The following is a 23,743-nucleotide window of genomic DNA, read 5'->3' as shown; positions in this document are numbered from 1 at the left end:
GCTCACAATCACATCTTTCATGAGGATGTTTGATCACGTTGTCACAGCCCTGCTGCTCTACCTCGTCCTCTCTCTCCTGCAGAAGTGAGTGGGGGCACGAGGTCTCATTTACAGCCATCATAGAATGATTTGGGTGCAGCCCTGACTTCCATCAGATGGGGTTTTTTTTTTCTTTTCTTTTCAGCACACCAGTGGTGCCAACGGTTCCATCAGCACCACAGATACTCTGAGACTCATTTGGGCAGCTCACCCTGCAACCATGGTAACAGAAGAATTTTACTAGTTGGCAGCAGCCAATAGTGCTGCACTTCCCACTCAGGTCCGTCCAATTACAGAGCAGCCTGCAGCCCAGCCCACCTAGAACTGACACTGACGGACTAGTGCAGTAAAGATTTAGAGTGTAGGCTTGGCTAGTGAGCAAGTACGAGAGTACGACTGTGGCGCAATGTGTGTGTGTGTGTGTGTAAGCATGTGTGAGTGTGTGTGTGTGTGTGTGTACGTGTGTGCGTAACTGAGGGAGGCTGTAGCATAATCTGATGAGAGGATTCCCTGTCTTTTAATCTCAACAAGCAGACACATTGTGTGGTAATGCTCATTCGCCACCAACAGAGCAGCAACAGTCGTGCGTGCTCTCTTTCTCACTCTCTCTCACACACACACAAACACACACACACACACACACACACACACACAAACTATGACATCCTGATCAAGTCTTGTTGTGGAGAATAAATCTGACAATCGGAACAAAAAAGGAGAGCTCGCACCATCACTAGCTGTCAATAAAGTCATTTATTATTTCACACAATGGATAACATGAACAACTTCAACTGTAGTTCTTCTTAATAAGTGCTCAATGCTGCCAGCCAACAGAAGGATAGCAAAAGAATGAGCTTTTCTTTCTGAGGAAAGAGAAGTTAAAAAAATTACCTACAAGATCATGAAAGAGAAACATGACCAAAAGCATGCCAGCAGACATGGATATACATATATATTGCATGTATATATGTGCTTAAGACATATATCTGTATGCCAGCAAATGCAAATACAAAATATATGTGTACATTTACACATACATACTGTGAAGAATATATGCATATGCATGCGCATCTAGTATTTACTCTATATGTCAAATATTTGCAGTTTTTAATATTCATACAATGTACAAAAATGCTTCATGAATTAAAAAATTCATTACAAAAAGAAATATCAAACAATGTACAAGTGTTGCTCCAAATTCAATTGAAATTCAACTTTCGCCTTGTCTAAAATATTTATGCATACAATCAAGTTGAGCATGCAAATAAAGGAAACCCACTCTAGAAAAGGTTCAAATACACTATGTATACAAACTAAAATATGCCCACACTGTTAAAAGAGCTCACTTTGTGCTCTAAAGAAGTACATTTATTGGTTTTCTCAATGCTTCATCTGCACTTTCAGCTTTGAATACTATTATAGTTTAGAACGTATGCTGTGAGGATGACTGCATGTACATTTATGAGGCTCTGTCTCATGTGACCCCTCACTACGTGTGCAGGACAATTACCACAGCGCACTAAACGTAGTGATCAAAATTTAGATGACATTATGTCCCGTCTTCGCGGCCGTAGTGAACTGGCATGTGTGTGTACAGCACATGTACCGCTACCACTGATCTAAGGTCAAATACTGCCACACTGTCCTTGAGGGCTTGGTAAAAGATCCTTACATTAGTGCTTTGTGGCATCCTGCAGCCACTGGTCCAGATTGGCTGCCAAATTAAATACAACAACAGTGACCTTGAACCCTATTCACAACCACTTCCCATCGGCAGTCTCTGCGGAGAGTGAAAGCTCTGGATTCGGACAATACTTGTCAGTGTTAGAAGGCACCGGAGCATTGGCTGGTAGGAGAGACAAACAGGACAGACAACAGCTGGGGTCTTCAACTCTAACATCAGAGACCGCTGACTGACCACAGTGTGGAGGAAGCTGCACAGTGTATGTACTCGCTACACCACATCGACCACATATCTAGACCTCATCTCCACCACAACACACTGCAGACCTGCTTAAGTCATCTAGCAAGGCAGGGATAAGCACACCAACGTTAGGACAAGTGTATTTTTGGCTATTTCCTCTGAGAACTACCCACACACACAGCCCTCTTGCTTATCCTGTATGCATCTGCGCTGCCCCAACTGGCTGCAGGCAAAATAGCTGCTAGTCAGCAGGGATTCCTATTTTTGGTCGAGTACACCACAGTCGGGCTTGTATCCTCCATTTACATCAAAGGTGTGATAAGGCAATTATTTTAGCATTCTGGATAAGTTAACGGACTGTCGATATACAGCTAAATTTGTCAAATAGAAATTATCTATTAAGGTAAACTGTGGTCATTTCCTCAACGGTACATTGGGTGTAGCAGTCCTGATAGAGAGACAAGGTCTACTGCGGTTTTAGGAGACAGCCCCAGCATAGCTGAGCAGGTACAACAGGTATCCATGGAGGATGAACATACTAACACTATTTACAACAAACACTTCAATACTGTAGTTTTACATCTGGTTAAGGCTGTACTGCATAGAGCTGCAGTAACTATAGTTCTCATGAAATGATAGTCACTTTCTGCACAACTTATTACAAATTATTACTGGTATTATTCACTATTTTTGTTACATGAATTAATTTTATTCAGTAAATAAGACCACTTATTTCTCTTTGTCTAAGGGTGGACCCAGAAATTCCTTTTAAGGTCATTGCCAGGCAGGGCCTGATGCATAGCTAACAATAATGTATGAACATGACAACCTCCTCTGTTCCTCCTCGGCCAAGTATTTAACCAGTTATAGGTTGTAAATACCAGGATATTTACTGGCCAGAGTAAGTGATCTTCAATTATGTATCTAGGACACTGAGTACAGTCAATTTTTCCAGATAGATCTACATCCAATAGAGAGGGCCTTCCTACCCCCCCCCCCCGCTAAAAAGCCAAACAGCACAGTGTAATATCATCAGTCATCGCCAGCCCTTCTGTTATGATGACAAGGGTCAGAAAACAAGGAGGATGCTGGGAGATGCAGTCTTCTATGACAGAGGATGCAGACTATGGAGGCTGTGAAAGGACACAGGCAGTGTCGGGGTTCTAACACATGCTTCATATGCACAATCATGAACATTTTGGGTCAATTTCTGGGATATTTCTCAAGTCAAATGTAATTGGTTAGGAAAAAAACATAAGGCACAAGTTGAACTGCTGTAACTGAGGATCCCACTCTGCCCAACAAAACGGAATCTCCTGAACTTGAACACAGTTGCTAAAGAAACACTGATCCATTGCTTATATGCTGAAATACTTATTGTTAGAAACCACCACTGACGATTGAGTTTAACAAACACTTGACACACTGACACTAAAAGAAAAAAGAAAAATCCAAGATGGCTACATACTAGAGTGCACATAGGAATGCTTTACATTGGTGCCAAGATGGTGGAGAGTTTGTTAAACTCTGATTTAGATCATTTTAAATAATACATCCTCACACTGAATACTGAGACTTTGGTTTCTAAATACTGGATTTTTGATTTTCTTCCCCCAACCCTAAAATTTCCAATGAATATGAAGTGAATGTGTAGCGACTGGGATTAGCTTTTCAAAATACTGACTGGGAGCCCTCATCTGCAGAACTGTCCAATCATTTCAGACTTGGGCTTGAGTTTGACGCGTTTGGCTGCGCAGCCTGCATATACAAATTGATTAAAAATAATGCATGCTTTCTGGAATGGATATCCACACCATCGAAGGCCAAAACATAAGGCTGGAACAAGCATGTAAGTGCTGCATTTGATTGATGCAAGTGTATGGTTTGTTTGTTTTTTCATAGTGCATTAAACCAACTTTAAGGTTTACCAAAAACACACCTGATATTCCCACTGTATGCAATGCCCCCTGGATATAAACACAATAATGAGTGTATGAATGAATATATGTCTGAAAACAAACTTGTCTTGAGTCGCACCCATGTCTGTTTTTGGTTATAAAACAACAAACAACGTCCATTGTCTATGGTACAACTATTTGATATACTGTATGCCAGTACATGTTTATGAGCTGGTTCCCCATTGTTCAAGGCAAGCAACAGTGGACTTTGTTTCTATGTACAGTCTGGGACAGTCTCATCCACCATATTGCCTTTATGTCACTGCCCAGGACAGGCGTGAGCAGGGAGGGAGAACTAAATGGAGACGGAGGGAGAAGGTTGAGGGAGCACAAGCAACGGTAGATTTTAAACTTGATTGGGAATAGATGAAAGGACAAAGGGTAAAGGAATTGGCTGGAGTGGGGGGGGGGGGTGAGTGAGGGGGCTGGGGGGGGGGGGTTCCCTCTGTCATTCCTCAGAGAAAATAAGCAAACAAGGAAGGTACATGTGGGTGAGAACGGAACAGAGATGAGTAATAGGAAACGGGGCTTATTTACTGCTGTATTATCCCACATCTTCAACAAGCTTCCTCAGAAAGGCAAAAATAAGCAGAGCTGCACAGTTTTATATTAACCATTCCCCCTTTCCCTTGCTGGTAAATAAATGGCTAAAGCCACATTCAGATACAGTATCATAAAATACCATACACATCACTGTATCAGATACATGAAGAATCACATGATATCCTACGCTATCATAAGTACCACACAACTTTAGGGCATCAGATTCAGTATCAAATCAGATCATATAGTGCCATAGTAAATGAAGGTCCAATGAATCCTTGAAAGGCTCATGTCTTGTTGGGTTTAGCAAACAGAGGAGTGACACTAGAAGTGCCCCCTCCTCCTGCTCCTCCGCTGTAGTCCTCACAACAAATCAGGGAGGAGGAACAAGTCAAAGTGCACCAGAGGAGTCCCAGAATTAAGGGCACTGCATCTGATAGGCTTGAAACAGCACTGGTTCCTTAAAATGCTCTCCTTTCATTTATAGTTGCTCTCTCCTGCTGGTCTATTGACTGGAAGGAGACCATAACTCGTCCCTGTTGTGGCTCCTGCCTCTGCGTTTGCCTCCTTTGGCCAGCGGAGGCACCGAACGCGCTTGATGTACCACAGTCTCGATTGTTGCTGAGATGGAATCGTGATTTGAGAACTCCAGAGGCTCTGGGATCAAACTTGGTCTGAGGCTCTGCCTACCTGGCAGGTCATCACACCTCTCCAAAACAGGCATCCCCAGAGTCCTCCCTTCAGCTCTCCTACTGGCCAACATGTCCAAACCCCGACCATCAGCGCGCTCTTCCTCTCTCCTATTGGCCAATTCGGATTCATCCTGGGGTTGTTTTCGGGGCCGTCCAGGCCGTCTTTTGATAACATTGTTTCCTGTTTTGGCTTGTCGCTGCAGGCGCTTGGCACGGAGGATCTTCTGCACATGCTCAAAGTTCAAAGAATGCATCCTCCTCACATCCTTCTGGATCTGTTCCACTTCTCGCCGCTTATACCTCCGCTTACTGGGAACACCTGGGAGAGGAGAGAGTAAAAAAAAAACAAACAAGGTGAGACACCACAGTAGAGTAGAGTACATCAAGAGAAAGGCGTTCTTATGTTAGCGTGTCATTCAAAAACGAACATCATTGGAAAGACCAGGAAAAACATCATGCCAATTTAGCTCACGGAGAGAATCTTTTTTTTTTTTTTTTTTTTTAACTTCAAGAGCTTCCTGCTAATTTTGACATATTCAAGTAAGCCTTTCAAAGCCCAGCTGAGCCAGGAGAGCAGATCTTATCCTGTAATTGTCTCCTAGAGAGCAGAGAGGAGAGGGGAGAGGAGGAGATCCCATTCTGCTAGCAGGAAACCCACAGAAATGTCTCCTCCAACCATTTAATATGTCGCTACACAATAACAACCCTGTGCATCTGGAGCACAGCCTGCCAAAAAGCCATACAAACACAAACACAAAAATAGATACTGACACATTTATCCCCATGCACATTCACACACACATACACACACACACACACACACACACACACACACACACACACACACACATACATACACATACACATACACATACACAGATACACACTCATGCCCAGCATGCGCAAATAATGAATTCAACAGTTCAGAAGGGCTAAGCAGAAGAAACTGGGGCCGCATTGTTTCCCTCACTCTGGTGAACCGGGCAATATGCCCTCTGCACTCTTCTATCACTGTTCTTCTCCTCTTTACCCATCACTCTTACTCTTTTCCACTCCACCATTCACAGGCGGCAATATGCTATTCTCTCGTTTTTAATTAAACTGGTGGAGCTGCACTATTTCTTTCCCTCTCTATTACAAAAACTGCGTTTTGAGTTTGTTCAGTCTATGTCGTTCTTTTTGTTTCCCATCTCAGTCCCATTTCTTAGCTCCCCCCTCCTCCCTGTCTGGGCACTGTTCCCGGGGTTCAGCCTGAGCCACAGCCAAAATGGAGGAAAAGCACAATCAGCCACCAGTCCCCAAGCAGTGTGCATACAACAGGCTTCTTCTCTTTTACTCTTACTCCTCGATTCCCCAACCATCTCCATTCTTATTTTTCTCCGGAATCCCGCATATACTGTTGCAGGTTTCTACACTGAACATGCACGATGACTGCAAAATAGTCCTGAAAGACCACTAAATATGTTGAGCAGGATCACAGCGAAGTGTCTAAAATGTCATGCACAATACAGTTAAGAGTATTTTTGTGTTTGCTTTGATGGAACAGCCATTATAAACCTGGCATCATAGGTTTGAATGTTTTAAACCTGAGTTGCTAATCTTAAATCAATAGAGGTATTTCATATTTCATATTTCACTGTCCAACCAACAAGGCTGCAAAATCTCATGAATAATTTGGGGTGTCCACCTTTAATATCATTACAACAAAGAAATGCCAGCCTCCTCAGATTTATATTTCCAGATGGTAAGATGGTACAAGAGGTTGAAATTAGTTAAGTTGGCTGGCAGGGGATGCTGCCCCCTCGCACTGCAGGAGTAGCCCCTTCCACACAGAGACTCTACAATAGTGGCATAACAACGGTCCCATCAATATTACACTTTGCCTGTTAATATAGAACCTAGTAGCCCCAGCTGGTGGTTTTACAGTGCACTCTATTGATTCGGCTGTGTAAACACCTCATCTGCAGGTATGAAGCACAACAGTCTGTTTCCCTCACTCTATATGCTTTCTATAAAGATGGCGACGTGTAAAAGGTGAGAGACTCTTTATCCCCAAGTGAGGAGCTCTGTTACATATCTAATTGTGGGTCTTAAGAGAACGGGGATAGCCCCGTTTTACAGCTACACTACAATGACTTACTATCGCCTCTTAAGGAACACAGTGGAATTACAGCAAAATGGGAACCTATTTATTAGCATTCATTCCCAGGTCAATAGACCCTGAAGTGGACTGGGGTATTTATTGAAGCACCAATGTGAAAACCAAACGTGGGCAAATGCAATCATTTACCACCACACACATGAGATGATCAGTTGCGACTTTACGTTAAAAACAACTTATGTACCATGGCGGCAATGATGCTTGTTGCCTCCGCTGGAGACTTGTGCAACTTTTAATGACCTCAGCTACAAATTCAACATTTCTATATTCGAGCAGCACACTTGCATTGTTCAATCTCTGTTGAGTTTGAATGCGCACGGGACCAAAAGATGTGAAATAGATACCACCACAAAAACAGTAACACTGTCCACCTACCACTTCTTTCCAGTGCACTGCATTCAAGACTTTGAATGCAAGGCACAGGGAAAGGATTAAGAAAAAAAAGGCAAATTCTCATCTTTGGAACAGGATCAATTAGCATGTTTACTTGAGCTAACAGCAGGAGAGGGGCAGAACTGGCATGAGCTTGTTCATGTGCTTACACATGATCCTGTTAAGGGTTTATGTAGCCTCAATGAGGCATTTTAACCTATACAGGACAGATATTATACAATACCGTTTTACGTGCCGTGTGAGGAGTCTGTGAGGGATTCAGGATTAGCTAATGACCTAAGGGCGATAGAGTGAGGCCTGACCACCCTCGGTTTAAAACTCAGAGGGACATCTCACTCTTTTGTTGCTCAAGAATTCAGGGTAGACAGTGAAATTAGTCTAATGCAGAAAGCACTAAGTATTAGTAGTTTATGAGCTGTGTGCACATTCTCAGCTCAACAAAGCTCTCTCTCAAACACACACACACACACACACACAAACACACACACTACAAAGTAGCAGAAATTTATGAGCTGCATACACGGAACATAAAACTGGTGACCTTCAGCAGTGCGAGAGTCCGTATAGCACTGAGGACCTGTTTCTCTGTGGAATAAGAAGTCACTACTACACAGAGATACATGCGCACATATCCACTACCCCCGCATTATCTAAAACAGGTTTCAGATGAGATAAAGTGACCTTTGATGTCTGTTATTTTGTGAGAGCGAGTGTTTCACAGCATTTAAGTGCATGAATGCTTTTGAACAAGTCATGTGACTCAAAGGAAATTATTCTCATTAATTCAGTGGAAGATTACCTGCTTTTATGCAAATTTGTATGGGAGAGATTACTGTCAGCTGCAGAGAGACCTGCTGATTAGTGGGAAACACACACACACAAACACACAAAAACGCAGACACACATGCATACAGCAAATGCAACGGTTAAAATCTAATCATATTAATTATATTAAGGAATGATTTACAAACTCGCAATTTCTCACGCTAACAATTGCATATCCATATCTGCCTGTTGTTGTGTATATGTGCATGAATCAAAGTGGGTCTAGTGCAGCCTGCATGTGCATGCGCACATGTATGGCTGTGTGACACGCATGTATATGCACATGCGCCCATATTTTAATTGGGCTAAAGCTGTGAAGTGAAGCAGTAAGTCATCCTAGAGGAGGGGCAGAGGGAATAGGGAAAAGAGAGGGTAATGGGGGAATGAGGGGGAGGGTAGACCAAGGAAAAAGCAGAAAGAGAAAGGGAAGAAGGAAAGGGAGATAGCAGGGGAGGAGGGGGAGGAAGAGGCAGAGGAATAAGGGGGAAGTATGGATGTGTGGTTTGTGAGAGAAAGCCAAAAGAGGACAATACAGGCAAGAACTGTGAAAAAAAATTACAAGGGGAAGCAGTGAGGACATGGAGGGTAGAAGACATACAACAAGACTGGAAGGACAATATGGACGGGGGGGGGGGGGGTGTAGGGTTGAGGTTGTGTGTATATGAGTCATCCGTCCTGGATCCCCTGGGGTGGGGGGTGTATTCTAACTGAGCCCCTGGCTTCTCCTCCCCGCCACTGGACTAGGCCCCAGTCATTAAACCCCTGGCTGCCAGCCAGCTCTTTTAACACAGGCAAGGGCCTTTTACGGCGTGTCTGTAGAAAATAAATCACACTGTGTGAATAATATATCTCTGGCAAAGGCATTGGCAGGAGAGGAGGAAGGGAGGCAGGGAGGGGAGGATGGAGAGATTGGTGAATTATAGTTGTCTCCATCCATGCATTACGTTCTCTCTATCCCCCGCCAGATGTGCTCAAAGACAGCCGAATACAGAATGTGCAAAAGAAATACACATTAGTTTTGTAGTGAGAATTTTGGGCAACCATTCTTTGTCTACTTGAAGTCATGATAATGCTGCACATAATATATTTAAACAGGCATCACCTTGAAGAGCATGCTATCACATGAATTTAAAGTAGAGGAATCCCTTTTAACAACATATGTGATTAAATCTCCACAGCGGCCAGTAACAAGCTTGTTACCACTAGGGAACGGACCAGTACATTTGACACCAATTATATTTGCTAACATGCTCCAATTTTCCTGCAACCTTGGCAGGTTAAGATTAAGTTACGATTATACATAACAGACTTGCAACTTTATTTAACTACATATGTATCCACTGGTTTGATGTTGCATTCGTTAGCCATCAAGAATCCTAAACTACACCATTAAAAAAAAGTTACTGGCTAAATTTATGGTAGTGTACAATTCTTTTCAATGTATAATCTTTAATATATCATAAAATCAATGGTTTTTCAATTGTTACCTTGCATATGGGAGAAAACATGCATTTGATGAAATTCTTTGCATTTGCAGTTATTACGAACTGAACAAACTATGTGTCCATGTTGACATCCACACAAAAAAAAAATGCTATATGTATGTAATTTACTGTTAATCAAAGAAACATTTCCTACTGCTGCAGCTTCATATTGACCCCATGTACCTGTCAAAACACGGGTATCAAAAATGCAAAGACACAAAACAAGACAACAATTATGCTAATTTGCTTTAGAAATCCTGCAAGGAGTAATGGAACAAGAGGGAGCAACTACAGTGAGCAGTACGAAGAAGAACTGGAGAAGTTTGCATACTAACACCATGTAGAGCATAAAATCAGATCCTGGTTGCTCACAAACGGATGGAAAAGGGCCAGTTTTTAAGCACCTGAGTGCTTTTGTAAGTAAGTAAGTTAATAAGGAACAATAGTTACTTTCCACCCCTAAGAACCCTGGAAATGGTACACTGCACTTGCAGAAACAAGCTTCATCAAATCAAACGGTGCTAGAATCTTAAGGATTGTAACTTTAAGTGTAGTGCAGGAGTCACTCTCTCTTTTAGCTTTTGTCCCTCCATTACTCTTCCTGCTTTCATCTACTGGGCCTCTCACTGTTTTAAGACCGGCTTCCTATGTTGTGCAGTTGAATCTGTAATGATGTTTGTTTCTGTGTTAAACTACTATTTATACAATGATTTTGTTCCAAAGCGCTTCATGAGAAGCTTTCCACGGGTGAACCATGGAGGGCTTTAACTGTGAGTAGTAGCCACAGTAAATCTGGCCTTAAGTGTCCTGGTTAGATAAAAACAAGCAAGCAACAGGTAGTTATTGCCGTTTGGGTTTACCTCAAACCTCTAGCACACCGTCAAAGTAACCAAGGCATTTTACAATGGCACCTCTGACAAGAGGAAAACCATTCCTGCTGAGCCCCATCATGGTTTCTGATCATGGTCTCCTTTGTGGACACACATTGGAGTTTAAGAAGGAAGTAATTGCAATGTAAGTGATTCTTACCAGAGAGGGAGGGACTGGAGCACTTGTTCATCTGTCCTGGCCCCTGCCTGGAGGTCTGGAATGACATTAAGCCCTGATCCCCAAACACAGTGGGCCTCATCTTCCTGCTCCTCCCACCATGCTCGTCCTCCTGTGACCCCAAAAACAGGACAGAGGCTGACTCGGACTGCTGTGATTGGCTACTGTAGCTGCTCATGAAGCTGTTTATTGGCTGTCCAGTTGGACGGGAGTGAAACTGGCGGTCAGTGAGAGAATGTGTGGATAGCTGGTCCGACTCAAACATCCCTAAACTGGATCCGAGGCTTGAACCTCTTTGACCCCTTTGCTTCTCCTGATGCTTTGAGGAGCTCTGACTGGATAAGTCCCGTCTGTCGCTCAGCATGCTGAGATGTGCACTGGTCTTAGCTCCACTGAAGAGTCCACCCAACTCCTGTCGGTCTCGCGGTGAAAGTAGGGGTTCGTCTTTGTGCTTATGTTTATGTTTGTGCTTTCTTTTATGGAGACGAACCCCTCCAAGACCACCTGCACCACTGCCACCCAGGGATCCCAAGCCCTCTCCCCTTACAGATGGCCCCTGAAGTGGACCACTGCTGTTGCGAAGCTTGACCCCTGGCTGGAGCTTGGAGTGTCCACTGGAGTGGAAAGCCTTGGGAGGGGGAACAGCGGGCCTCATGAAGGGAGATGGAGGTGCAGGTCCCAGTGAGTGGTGGGGCAGGTAGAATGGTGGAGCAGGGGGAAAGTAGCCCAGACTCAGATGGGGTGTGTAAGGCATGGCATACGGTGCTGCATAGTAATTTCCCCCTGCCAGTGGATAACCATATCCTTGAACAAAAGGCAGTTTCGATGTGATTGGTTCGCTGGCTTTGGCTGGACGACCGCGTCTCCTCTTTGCCTTCAGATCAGCACTTCTGCGGATAAACGAACTGGAGTCGCAGGGGTAAGAGTCGTAGGTAACAGGGTAGTAATGATGGAAATTCAGGCGGAAAATGGAGGGATACGGGGGCTGTGGGTAACAGGGGAATCTTCTGTGAGACACTCTTAGTTGCTGGAGCTTCAACACAACCTAGAGGGGGTCAGAAAGTGGGCGTATTTAGAAAAGAACAAGATATATTCTTCAAATATTACTAACAGATTCTTACATAATATTTCTAACCTCTTCCAGTTCAGAAAGAAAATGAAGGTGATCCCGGCTCTGTATGCACTTCCTCTTCCGCCGGTGATGTTTTTGCTTCTTGTCCTGTTGTGACAGGAAGTTGTCCACTGCAGTTACTTGCCTTTCACATCTCGCCCTGCTGCCCCTGCTGGATGCTTCCAGAGCAGCTGCCTCCACAGCTTCAAACCCACACAGATCAAATGAGTACCTGCATAAAAAGTATAAGAAACACTGCCTGTGTGAATTTATGTCATCTGAATTATATAAAAATAAATAACATGATTAAAAAGGTTCAAGTAAGGTAAAGAAACAGTGAACAGTACCTGCGTCTGGAGGCAGGGCCCTTTTCTGTTTGATCGGAGGTGCTGTTGTTGTCTGTTCCAATCCCACTGTCACTGGGAATAGTCTCCTCACTATGGGACTCGCTGATGGGGGACAGGGTCACCTCCTTCACTGATGCCCCCTCCGATAAGTGGGATGGTGAATTAGCCAGAAGACGTGGAGGGGACAGCTTCCATCCCCCAGAGAGGAAGCCCCTGCCTAGTGGCTTGGAGGGCAGGGCTGAGATGGGTTGCAGACTTGGCATAGTGGCATCAGAGTGGCTTGCTTTTAAGGATGGAGCACTGGAGCAAGGAGAAGAGGTGGTGGAAGGCACTGCAGAGCTTTCATAGAGACTTGACATGGAGACAGACAGGTGGGGTTTGTCCCTAACGGCTTTCAGAAGGTTGGAGCATTGGGTTTCTGCACGGGGTTTCCTTCCTCTCTTCTTACCAATGTAGATGGTTCCCCTCTTGCTCACATTAATCTGTTTTCCGAGCCGAGCCTCAATGGTGGATGCCATGGCACTCATTGCGGAGGTAACAGGGGCAGACGATGATTTCAGAGCCAGACTGCCGTTCTGACTGGAACCTGAAAGGATCTCATTCAGGATGGTCTGCATTTTCCCAAGCTTCAGCTTACTCACTGGACTTGAAAGACTCCTGCCATGCTTTAGTTTCAAACTGTGAGAATTGGCGCTGGTGTTCGTTGAGGCCATGTGCACAAATGTGTTTAGTGTATGTGTCTTCCTCCTGCGGTTTAGGCCTACAGAGGTGTCCTGTGAAAGCGGGCTTGGGGGTGAGGTGGATGTGCCCTCGTGGATGGTCTCCACTGTTAGAAGGGGTTGTTTCTTAGGGCGACCTCTTTTCCTCTTGATGGGTGTGTGGACAGTCAGGCTGTCAGTATTGGTGTAGAGTGGGCTTGAAGGGGTGATCGGGAAAGCTGAAGGTGGGTCAGCTAATGTCGATGGGCTACCACGGTTATCCCTCTGCGGGGATGTGAGGCTGGTGTGCGTTTTTGCTTTTAGGTAGGACCATCTATCCTTGGCCTTGGCTGGTCTGGAGCTGGCTGTGGAGCTAGTGCTGTGGCTCGGGCTGGGACTCATGGTAACCCTAGATCTAGGACTGGGACTGGGGCTAATATTTGACCTGGGTTTAGGACTGGGGCTGGGACTGATGCTACCCTTTGGACTGGGGCTAGGGTTTGGACTTGGGAGTCTGGAATTTGCTGTAAAATTAGGCTTGTTGATGTGGTTGTAAGTAGGCTCCCTGTGTTTCAGGGTGTCTGAGCTGATCTTAGGACGGCCCACAGGGTTCTTCTTCATTCTGTTTATACTCAAAACTGATTCTGGGTCAGGCCCACATGTGTCTTCTCTCTCTGCCCTGTCTACCCTCTCTCCCTTTTCTCTTTTATCTCCTTTATCCATCCTATCTAATCTCTCTGTCCTTTCTCCACTGATATCAACCTGATTCGTGATTCTAGAATCATTTTTGTGAGTCTCCATCTTATGTGCTACTTTGGGTTCTGGGGGCTTAGGCTGGTGATTCTCTGTAGTGTCAGAGCCCTGCCGTTGTAGTGATTGCTGCTCTACAGAAAATGACTCGTCAAAAGAAGGCCTCCTCCGCCTCTTTCTTCCTTTTCCTTCCTCAGTCAGCATAGGCATCCCTCTGTCCTCTTCATCTCCTCTCCTCCCAGGAATCACTCTTTCATCTGTCCTCCTTTCCTCTCTTTCCTCACGGAATTGCTCAGCTGTGTCTTCTTGCCGGTATTTCTGCCGGTCTTCTGAATTACTTGGGCTTTCCGATCCTTTCTCTGGCTGTCTACACCACAGAGTGTCAGCACCAAGAGGATTAGAGAGCATCTTCTGGGAGTCCTTCCTGCCGTACTTCCTCTTGATGTTCCCAAAGAGCTGTTCACTAACCTCTTGCAAACCTCTCCCCCTGCAGAGATATATACAGGATATAGGATGAGAATGGAAGTGGCAAATACATTCTATATTTCACAAACAGCTTTTAAAAAAATAACACCACCATACCAAGATGCAACACTGCATCAAAAAAAGTCTTGTAGGATGTTTGATAAGACCTAACAAATACAAAAAAGAACCACACCTGCTCAGGGAGGTCAAGTTGAGAATGCTGGCATCTGTAACAACTGGTAACTGCAGGTCTGGAGTAAGGGATCTTTGAGGGGAGGGGCTTTGAGTCAATGTTCGTGTGAAAGGTTGAGCTGGATCAAGCAAAGAGCTCCTAATGGCTCCTGTCAGTTCTCTGGCTGGCTCAGAATCTGCAGGATTGGCTGGAGATACAGAAGGTGCTCTGAACGTGATCCAGTCTGCATTGATTTGGTGTTGGTTTGCATGAATGTGTTGGAATTGTTGCGTGAGTGTGTGCTGTGTAGGCTGTGCATGAGAGAGTGTGGGTGCAGGAAGGAGAGTGCTGCGAAGCTGGTGTTTGGGTGGAGTATGATCTCCCAGTAGTTGCAGCAGGCCTCCTTCTCTCTGCTCAGGCATTCTGAACTGGCGCTCGTATGTCTGGGGATAACAGAGAAGAGAGACAAAGACTGGTTACTACATTCATTCTGCAATCATATGAAAGTTTTGTATTACGAAAGGTGCGAGACATCGTGTGATAATAAGATCATAAAACTGTATCTACTCAATTTCCTATCTAAACAACATCAGCCTACAGCAAGATAATGAAATTGCAGCACAGCATCCAGTTCGGCATTCAGTAGCTTTTTGTCAGCATACATCAAATCCGTGATTTGTTGTACTCTGATATGACACTATTCTCCTTTCACGGCAGGACTGAAGCTTTTAATACAGCTTGTATGCATGGGCAAACAGTGTGCAACTAAACAAAGGGCTTGTTTACAGAGCAATTAAATTCCTGTGGCAAGGATGTTGCATGCTGTGAAAGCTGGGGGGAGGGAGGTGGGGGTGTCTGACTGCACACGGTGTTTAACGCAGTCGTCTAGCTCAGCCGTGTCCCCGACTGCCCTGTCACTTGCAATACGCACAGCATATTATTTGACAACTTTCCTTCCCTATTCCCTTTAGTAACTTACACTGCTGTACTGTCAAGCCCATTAAACTGGGTTCTAAAAGTTCAACTTATATACATTTTTCCAGATAATGGCCGCAAGTGTAAATCAAATTTTCACTTAAGGCCCAGGTTACATTTGTCTGTTGAAATTTAAAAATGGGAAAGCTTGAAATTATACAACAGTACCCTGCCTAATGTGTCACTGATGCATAATCAGTGTCGGATGGAGGATGAGAAATAAAGCAGCGGATGGCCTTTGTGGTTTAGCCTGTTATTCACAGACTCAGTATGACGCAACAAGACACTGTTCTGCTGCGCTGCAGGAAGATGTAACCTAACCACAGGCCTGCCTCCCAGCATGTACACACAAGCCAGTGCACACGCACTCACTCATAAATGCATACAGTAGACGCACACATTTCAAACGCGTGTCCATTCACACACAAAGCCATATCAAACAGTTGAACTTGAATACGCACAGCCAGGATGTCAATTTTAATCAAGATGGTTCAGCATCTTCCCAGATAATAAGCTGGTGGTCCCCACAGATACACAACATACCCTCATAATTTTTGGTCATATTGGAAGTGTGTTTCATCCATCATTTACCCTGCCTTTTCCTCTATCCTTTCTCCATCAACCTTTCACTCTCTCTCTTGCTGCTCTTCCATCAATAGTCAGGCAGTGACACTCATTTTGTCCTTCCACACTTGCTGCAGAGGCTGTTTATTGGCTTTATTGGCAAGCTGCACACACTCCTCTGTGTGTGCGTGTATGTGTGTGTGAGTGTGTGTGTGTGTGTGTGTGTGCGTGCGTGTGTGTGTGTGTGTGTGTGTGTGTGTGTGTGTGTGTGTGGTGTCATCGGAGAGAAGATCCAGAGAGTCCAAAGAGGGATAAGATGACAGACACCTAATACACTTTCTCATTTAACCTGTCCTCAAATTACTGCTGCTGCAGGTTAAAAGGGAGGTACAGAAATGGAGGTGGGTAGAGTGAAACTGACACACACTTAAACATACACTCCTACAGCATGTGCCCTCCCCACTAACCACACAAGCAGCCACAGGCCGATAATGAAGACGGGGGTATGGACCTCTTTCATAATAGAGAGGAGGGAAAAAGACACGAAACAGAATCAGGGAGCCCCTTACTTCCAGTTGAGGTTGAGTTATTGGCTCAAGTTCAGCTTTTTGTTCTTAGCTTCCTCCCCTTAAACACCCTCTCCTCCTCCACCTCCTCCTCCTCCTCCTCCTGTCCTCTGTGCTTCAAACAATCCATGAGGCATTGGAAAAAACACTGTCTGATATTGACAAAAACAAATATAAATAGTCATATGGATCTAGATTCTCCAGTGTTGCAGTCAACACAGAAAACTTTGTTTTTCTCCAACTCTTTTGCTTATAGCTCACCTTCTACCCATATGACACGACAGGTTTCCATGCTAATTGTAACAGTTTTTACAGAATCCTTTTCATTTCGTCATTGTATTGGCGATCCAGTTGTCATATTTTTTTGGTTTACAATATTTCACTTTTTGCTACCAGGTATTGTGATCTACCTGTGGTCCTGCTGGCCTGCAGCAGGGGGCAGCAGTAAAGTCATTAACACTAGCATGGACTTTGACCCTAAAGCAAACCACAAGAACCTTTTCCACTCAGTTCTTCTTTAAAATTTCTAAAATGTATGGAGTTATCAGTAAGCAGACCTACAGAATGTTTAGTCTTGAAGCAATTTGATATGATCTAGCAGGGAACCCTACCTGGAGGGACCCAGTCCCTCAACAACCCTCTCTAGGATGTCTTCATCTGGGTCAGCACTGTAACAACATGTCACACAAAGGCTCTCCTGCACCTGAATGCGGGAAGATATGGAGCTGGGAACATTCCTTTCCACTGGTGATGTAACCATCAGATAAGGTCAGAGTGCAGAGGAGGAGGTCATGGATGATAAGTGACTAAGTGCTGCAATCACCAGATGAGTCAAATGAGTCAGCATATATTTTCTGACGAATGTGTGTGTAAATGTAACTCAGCAGGCTGCGGTAAACAGAGATCTGGATGTGAAAGGTTGCGCTCCTCTCTCCTCCATTTTGACATGAGGGGAGGTATGTGACCGCCCCTCCCATCCTTTGCTCTCCTGCAGACTCTTGTTTTCCACTGTTGAATAAACTGAAACTCCGAGTGGAACTTTTCCCTCACAGTCAGAGCACTCTGGCTACACCAGCACACTAGGAAAGAACACCCTATACAGGCACACCCAAATCTAACAACTTAGAACACATATACACACATATACACTGGCAAACATATACACAAACACATACACACACTTGCACACACAAACACGCTGCCCTTCAAATAGTTTTTCGCAGCCCTTTATTTGGCAGCACGCCCGGTGGTTAGAGTGTTTCATTTTTCCCTGTGTATGGAACTGGGCAGCTGTCCAGACAGACACACAAAGAGAAAGAGAGAGAGAGGCACAGAGTGAGAGAGAGGGAGAAATGGAGGGGAGGGGGGTGTTACTGAAAGAATGAGAGCGGCAAAAAGGGAGGGAGGAAGCGGAGCAGCAGAAAAACAAGGAGTGAGGTGCCTAGAACCGTTTACAGCTAGACACCTTATCATTGATATGATCCTCTCTCTCTCTCTGTCTCTCTCTCTCTCCATGTCACACACACAGACACACACTCTCACACACACTCTCACACATATTCTCCTTTACTTTGACATGATGCTGTCTCCCTCTGCCCCTGTGGCCTTGAGCGATGCCCTTCCTCCCTCCCCATCTCATCCCTCCTTTCTTCTTCCTTTTTCTTCTCTGGAGCTGACCATTCTCCCCCAGTGGGAACCACCAGCCCCCCCCACCCCCACCCCACCACCACCACCACCAACACCACCCAACCCCCCCCCCCCCCCCACATGCCCGCTTCTCTCCAGCTCCATTCAGAGCGCTGCGTCTCTGTGATCCGTGTTTCTGACAGCTATACACACACACACACACACACACACACACACACACACACACTGCTCCTCTGCAAACAAACACCATGAATACTAACACTGCTTTGTGTCCACAGCACTTTAAAATGGGTAGAAAAAGAGGGAAGGGGAGGAGGGAGGATAGTGTGTATGTAAAGAAAAGGAGGGAAAAGTGATAGAGGGGAAAAAAGAGGAGCTGTAACACTGTGTTGATCTTGCGGCCACTCTCACAGACCTCCCCCTCCATCCCTCCCTGCCACCACCACCACCACCACCACCACCAACAACAACAACCCGCCCCCCACTCCCACCCCCCATCCCTGTTTCCCGTTCGCTCGTTCTTCCCACCAGTTCTCCCGGGAATAAAGACTTCCATTCATGCGCCTGAGGAGACCCACAGCAGGGGAGAGAAAAGAGGGAGGAGAAGGAGGAGGAAAGAGGAGGGGGTGTCAAGGTGGGACAGTCACTGGGATCAGGCCCGCTGCCTAAAAGTGTGTATGTGTGTCTGTTTTCACTCCTGTGCCTCAGCCAACGCTTTACTATCTTAGATCTGGTGGCATCCGTGCCAGCTAAAGCATCTTCTGGGAAAGTTGGGTGGGAAAGTTTGGAAATTGGGCTCCATTCAAAACTTCCACTGTTCAGCTGCAAATCTAAAACTCCCCACAGCCACAGTTCAGAAAAAAAAGGACTTTAATGTTAGGGCCAAAAATGATGTGTTCTCTATTGAGTTCTTCTACTGTACCTTTCCTGCTGCCTGATCAAGCATTCCATCAACGGTACATTTATACTTCAGCTGACTATAAAGCAGAGACCAGATTTAATGCACAGCAGTAGGTCCACAGTAAAATGTTCCCTCCTACGTCTACAGCAGTAATACTGCAGATTGGAGTGCTCCTAAAGATAGAAACGAAGCACCCAAGAGTCTCCTTGTCACACTCTCTTCAGACACACTCACATGTAGATGACTCAATCTGAACAAAAGCCCGTGATTGGCTGAACCGAAGCATGTTATTAGGCCCCTATTGGAGGTTTTCTCATGCTCAGTAATGACACAAATCTACATGCTACACAAAGTATACATCTAATCCCGGCTATTAGCATTAATGGGTGTGTGTGTGTTCATGTGTGCAGGCATACATGTGTCCCGCTAGTGAGCAGCACTGACAACCATAATAGATTTTTTTCATAGTAATTATTACACAGTGATTATGGACCAATTGTTTCCTTTCATCACTGCCAAACATTATGCAGTTCAGCTACCACACATGCTCAAGACAAAGGATAAGTACACATGCACACAGGGACAGCCGCGCGCGCACACACACACACACACACACACACACACACACACACACACAAATATACACACAGGTGTTCAAGTGCCTCATAAATACATAGAAATTTAGTCAAATCAATACAGGTGCTTGTGGAGATAAATTACAAAATCATGCCCACACAAACACAAAGTGGTGTGTACAACCAAAGGACAGCGTTGTTCTCTGTGCACCATATGACCCAATCATGCCACTTCTGTACAACAGGAAACAATTAACAGCCAATGAGCTGCTCTAAATCCTAAGGGATGACTTCCTGTGTGGAATGATGGGTAATTCAAGACAGAAGCTGCGCTGAAATTAAACACTTCCTCTCTGGCAAACAGTGGTCTGTAAAAGCGAAGCCCCCACTGTCTAGTTAGTTATGTTTTATATTCAACACTAAAGTACAACATGACCTGTATGTTTCACTGCTGCAGAAACACATAAGCTGTTGCTAATTGCTGATAAAAGGCCAAAGTCACTCTGAATTGTCTCCATTTCCAAATTTGCTGTTTTGCGAAAGGTGCAGCAAAAAGTCTGCGAGTGGATTTGTAGAGAGACTCTATGGAGGCAGCAAGGTTTTCACTGGGGTACAGTGAAACTTGCTAGTGTTAGCAAGTCAAGAGAGCACAGCAGAGCTTCTTGCTGTGGTCTGAAATCCAGGCGACTACTCGGTGTTCTGAAATCCCCAAATTTCAGTAGGTAGGTATTGTGAGACGACTTCCAGCTCAATTTAATTTGTTCTGAGTTGTGCTCATAAACGACTGAGAGAGGAATTATAATTAATTATATGTCAACTGTTACTTCTAGTGTGTGAACTCAAAAGTTTCTTTCGTTGCTTCTACATATCTCGGAACATCCCCCAATCTCTCAAGTCCTCGGCTGATCTCAGGCCTGCGAGCGGGAATGACAGCGAGTTAGAGCCACTGTAATGACATCCTCAGTGACAGGGAGAATTGGCAAAGTGAGACACAATAGTCTTAACCAATCAGACTGCCCGCCTCCCCTCAGGCCCCCTCACACCAACAATAACGGCTTTGTGTGAGGCTGCACTCCACTTACTCATTCACACACACGCACACACACACACACACACACACACACACACACTGGGACCAAAGCAGCATCCTACACTTTCTCAGACAGTCACAAAGAGAAGTGGGGGAAGCAGTACACAACATCTAGAACTGCATCCCCGCATTTCTGCAAGAATATAAGTGAGTGTATTTTTTACGAACAACCTAGGAAGTTTGTGTGGATGTGTGTGTGTCGTTCCAGGCCCGGGCACATGACTGCAGCTGCCCCCTCCGTTCCCTTGTTTTAAACGGCACCCCTCCTCGTTGTAGGTGAGAGGTCACACGGAGTGGCATTCCTCCCAGTCTGAAAGCAAGCAAGCGGGCGGTGTTGCACTGAGCACTGACGGAGATAGCAAGAGGGGCTGAAAAACACAAGGGGGCAAAAATGCAACAGAGCAGGGCAGGTAAAAGATGAGGAGCACAGGGCATTTGGGAGGGTGTGTGTGAGGGTGTGTGTGTGTGTGTGTGTGTGGGTGTGTGTGCGCACGCGCGTGTGAGTGTATGCGTTGAAAGGGACCACTAAACACAAGACCCTTGTGACTCTTCCCTGCCTCATAGACACAGCTGTTTGTTTAGTCTGAGCTGCCCCAAGGGACAGACATACAGACGGAGGGACGGACAGACACAATTATATCATTTATTCATGTCTGAAGTTGTCCTTACGAAATAAGGAGTATAAACAAACAGAGCCGCAGACGGATTACTTGACAAAGCCAAAGAAATGAACAGAATGACCCACAGGAACACACAGTTAAACGTCGAAAAAAAAAAATCCTGGATGTTTAATAGCTTGCATGATTTTATATTGCTAAAGTTTAGAGCCGAGAGTCGTCAGTCATGTTCCAAGTGTCATCGAACTTCAAATGTATTTCATGCTGAACCTCATTCTAAATGTGATGACAAGCGTGACATAAGGGTAAATTTACGAGGGCAAACTGACAATAAAAGATTCCAAAGATAAAACAACTATTGTTTTCAATATAAAAACATCTCTCCGTTATGTTTTTGACTGATGAAACTAGAGCACTGCCCGTTGTTTGAAGGTTGGGATCATTGTGTGAAATCACACAATATCCAATTATAATGTGATGTCATGACTGTCATGCCCCGCCCCTTTATCTGAAGCAGCGCCTGTTGTTGAAGGGCCCTGGGGTAGTGTGACAGCAAAAAAATCCCTCTAAATGATTTGACATCCAGACAGAGTACTGACCCGAGACCAGCAGACCCAGATAATCAACCCGCAGACAAAGATAGAGACAAAGATTTCTTGCATTTAGAATAGGATGTTTATACTAGAGTTTACCAAATGTCAGACATGATGCAAAATATCTATCACAACGACATTCTGAGGTTTCCCTTGTAATATGACTGGCAGCCAAAATGCCTTTAATTTCATAATGGTAGGAAACAAAAAAAGACACATAACCACATAAGCACTTTGGAGGCTGTCTCACTTGATAATTGCGCAAAATAAAAATTCTTGAAACTGCAGTTGATTTTGTGTCATACAATCAATTGACCACATAATCATTTTAGCAAGAAATTATGTTAGTTGTGAATGATTATGGTATTGGATTTTAGAGGCAGTGTTAGATACCATCGTCCACGGTTCTCTCTCTCTCTCTCGCTCTCACACACACACACACACTCAAACATGCGCACACACACACACACGTACACATCTCTCCTGACAGATGCTTTGCAGACAGCTGATGGGGACATCAGATTTCACTGACAAACACACTTACGCTTCAAGTGAGACACAGTGAAAGTCAATACTGCCCCCGATTCTGCATCATCCCCTTCTTCAACCCCCCCCCCCCCCTTCAATCCCTGCTGGACCTCCTCTCAAAACCACCAAATAGACTCTGACAAATACACACTTATGCATGCGCAAACACACACACACACACACACACACACACACACACACACACACACACACACACACACACACACAAACTGACAAACCACAGAGGCAGCAGCATGATGGAAGCACACTAACGAAAAAGCCACCAGAAACGTATGATGCTGTGACTCAACATCATCCTTCGCCGCAAAGGACATCAAACATGGCCGCCCTCCAGACAATCCCACAGTTATGCGAATCAGAGTCAACCGCTGTCAAAAGAAAACAAACCCAGGCCTGTTTACATCTTTTATAGAGTCCCCACTGAAACTGACGATATCAAAACCAGGACCACTTAAATTTTGGCTTTTCAGTTGTCTTACAGTTGAAGGGTGACTTCTCACAGCAAAAACATCCCAATTTTTCGTGTTTTGTAAAAGAATGAGTTCTTTTGGTGTGAAATTCGGTATCAGCTGTGATGCATCTTGCCATTTTCAACTGCCTTTTTTTTTGGTTTTGGGTTTTTTTTGGGGGAGGGGGGTGGTAGTTGTGAAATATCAGTCCACAACGTGAAGGTCTTCATGTTTAATGGACGCTGCTCTCTTTCTTTAAGTGCGAGTCGCTTCCTCAGGTCGTCATTAAAACGTACCTTGAGCTCATCTGGCTGTTATAATCTGCCTACATCTGCCTGGAAGAGGAGCAGCGACCCACTGGGACTGGACACAATAGTGAATGAATAGGGCTTGACCTTTAGGATGGATAGTGAAGATGGTATGTGTGTGTCTGATTGAGAAATTAGCTACAGTTCCTAGCAAATGGTCAGGACAAACATACACGCACGCACGCACAAACACTCACTCTCTCTCCCTCGCTCTCACATACACACACACACACACCAAATCCAGCCCTGAGGGTAAGAAAGCAAAGGCCAGACTCCAGTTGTCTCAACCCTGACCCACAC

General features: G+C 44.9%; 1 protein-coding gene across 1 annotated transcript in view; it reads right to left on the bottom strand.

Annotated features, from left to right (window-relative positions):
* Positions 1–781: 781 nt before the first annotated feature.
* Positions 782–23,743, bottom strand: part of setbp1 (SET binding protein 1) — a 38,716-nt gene continuing 15,754 nt past the window's right edge. Inside the window, exons 3-7 of the mRNA XM_086206016.1 lie at positions 14,631–15,052; positions 12,525–14,459; positions 12,202–12,409; positions 11,049–12,111; positions 782–5,475 (exon numbers count right to left, since the gene is read on the bottom strand). Of these exons, the coding sequence (XP_086062142.1) occupies positions 4,970–5,475; positions 11,049–12,111; positions 12,202–12,409; positions 12,525–14,459; positions 14,631–15,052 (4,134 nt within the window). The 3' untranslated portion in view covers positions 782–4,969. The remainder of the gene's footprint in view (positions 5,476–11,048; positions 12,112–12,201; positions 12,410–12,524; positions 14,460–14,630; positions 15,053–23,743) is intronic.

The sequence above is a fragment of the Aulostomus chinensis genome, chromosome 6 (assembly GCF_037954235.1).
Source record: "Aulostomus chinensis isolate RoL2024-O1b breed Wild chromosome 6, RoL_Achi_v1.0, whole genome shotgun sequence".
NCBI lineage: Eukaryota > Metazoa > Chordata > Actinopteri > Syngnathiformes > Aulostomidae > Aulostomus > Aulostomus chinensis.
Note: the sequence above shows the minus strand (reverse complement) of the source record. Positions and strands in the feature narration are given on the sequence as shown.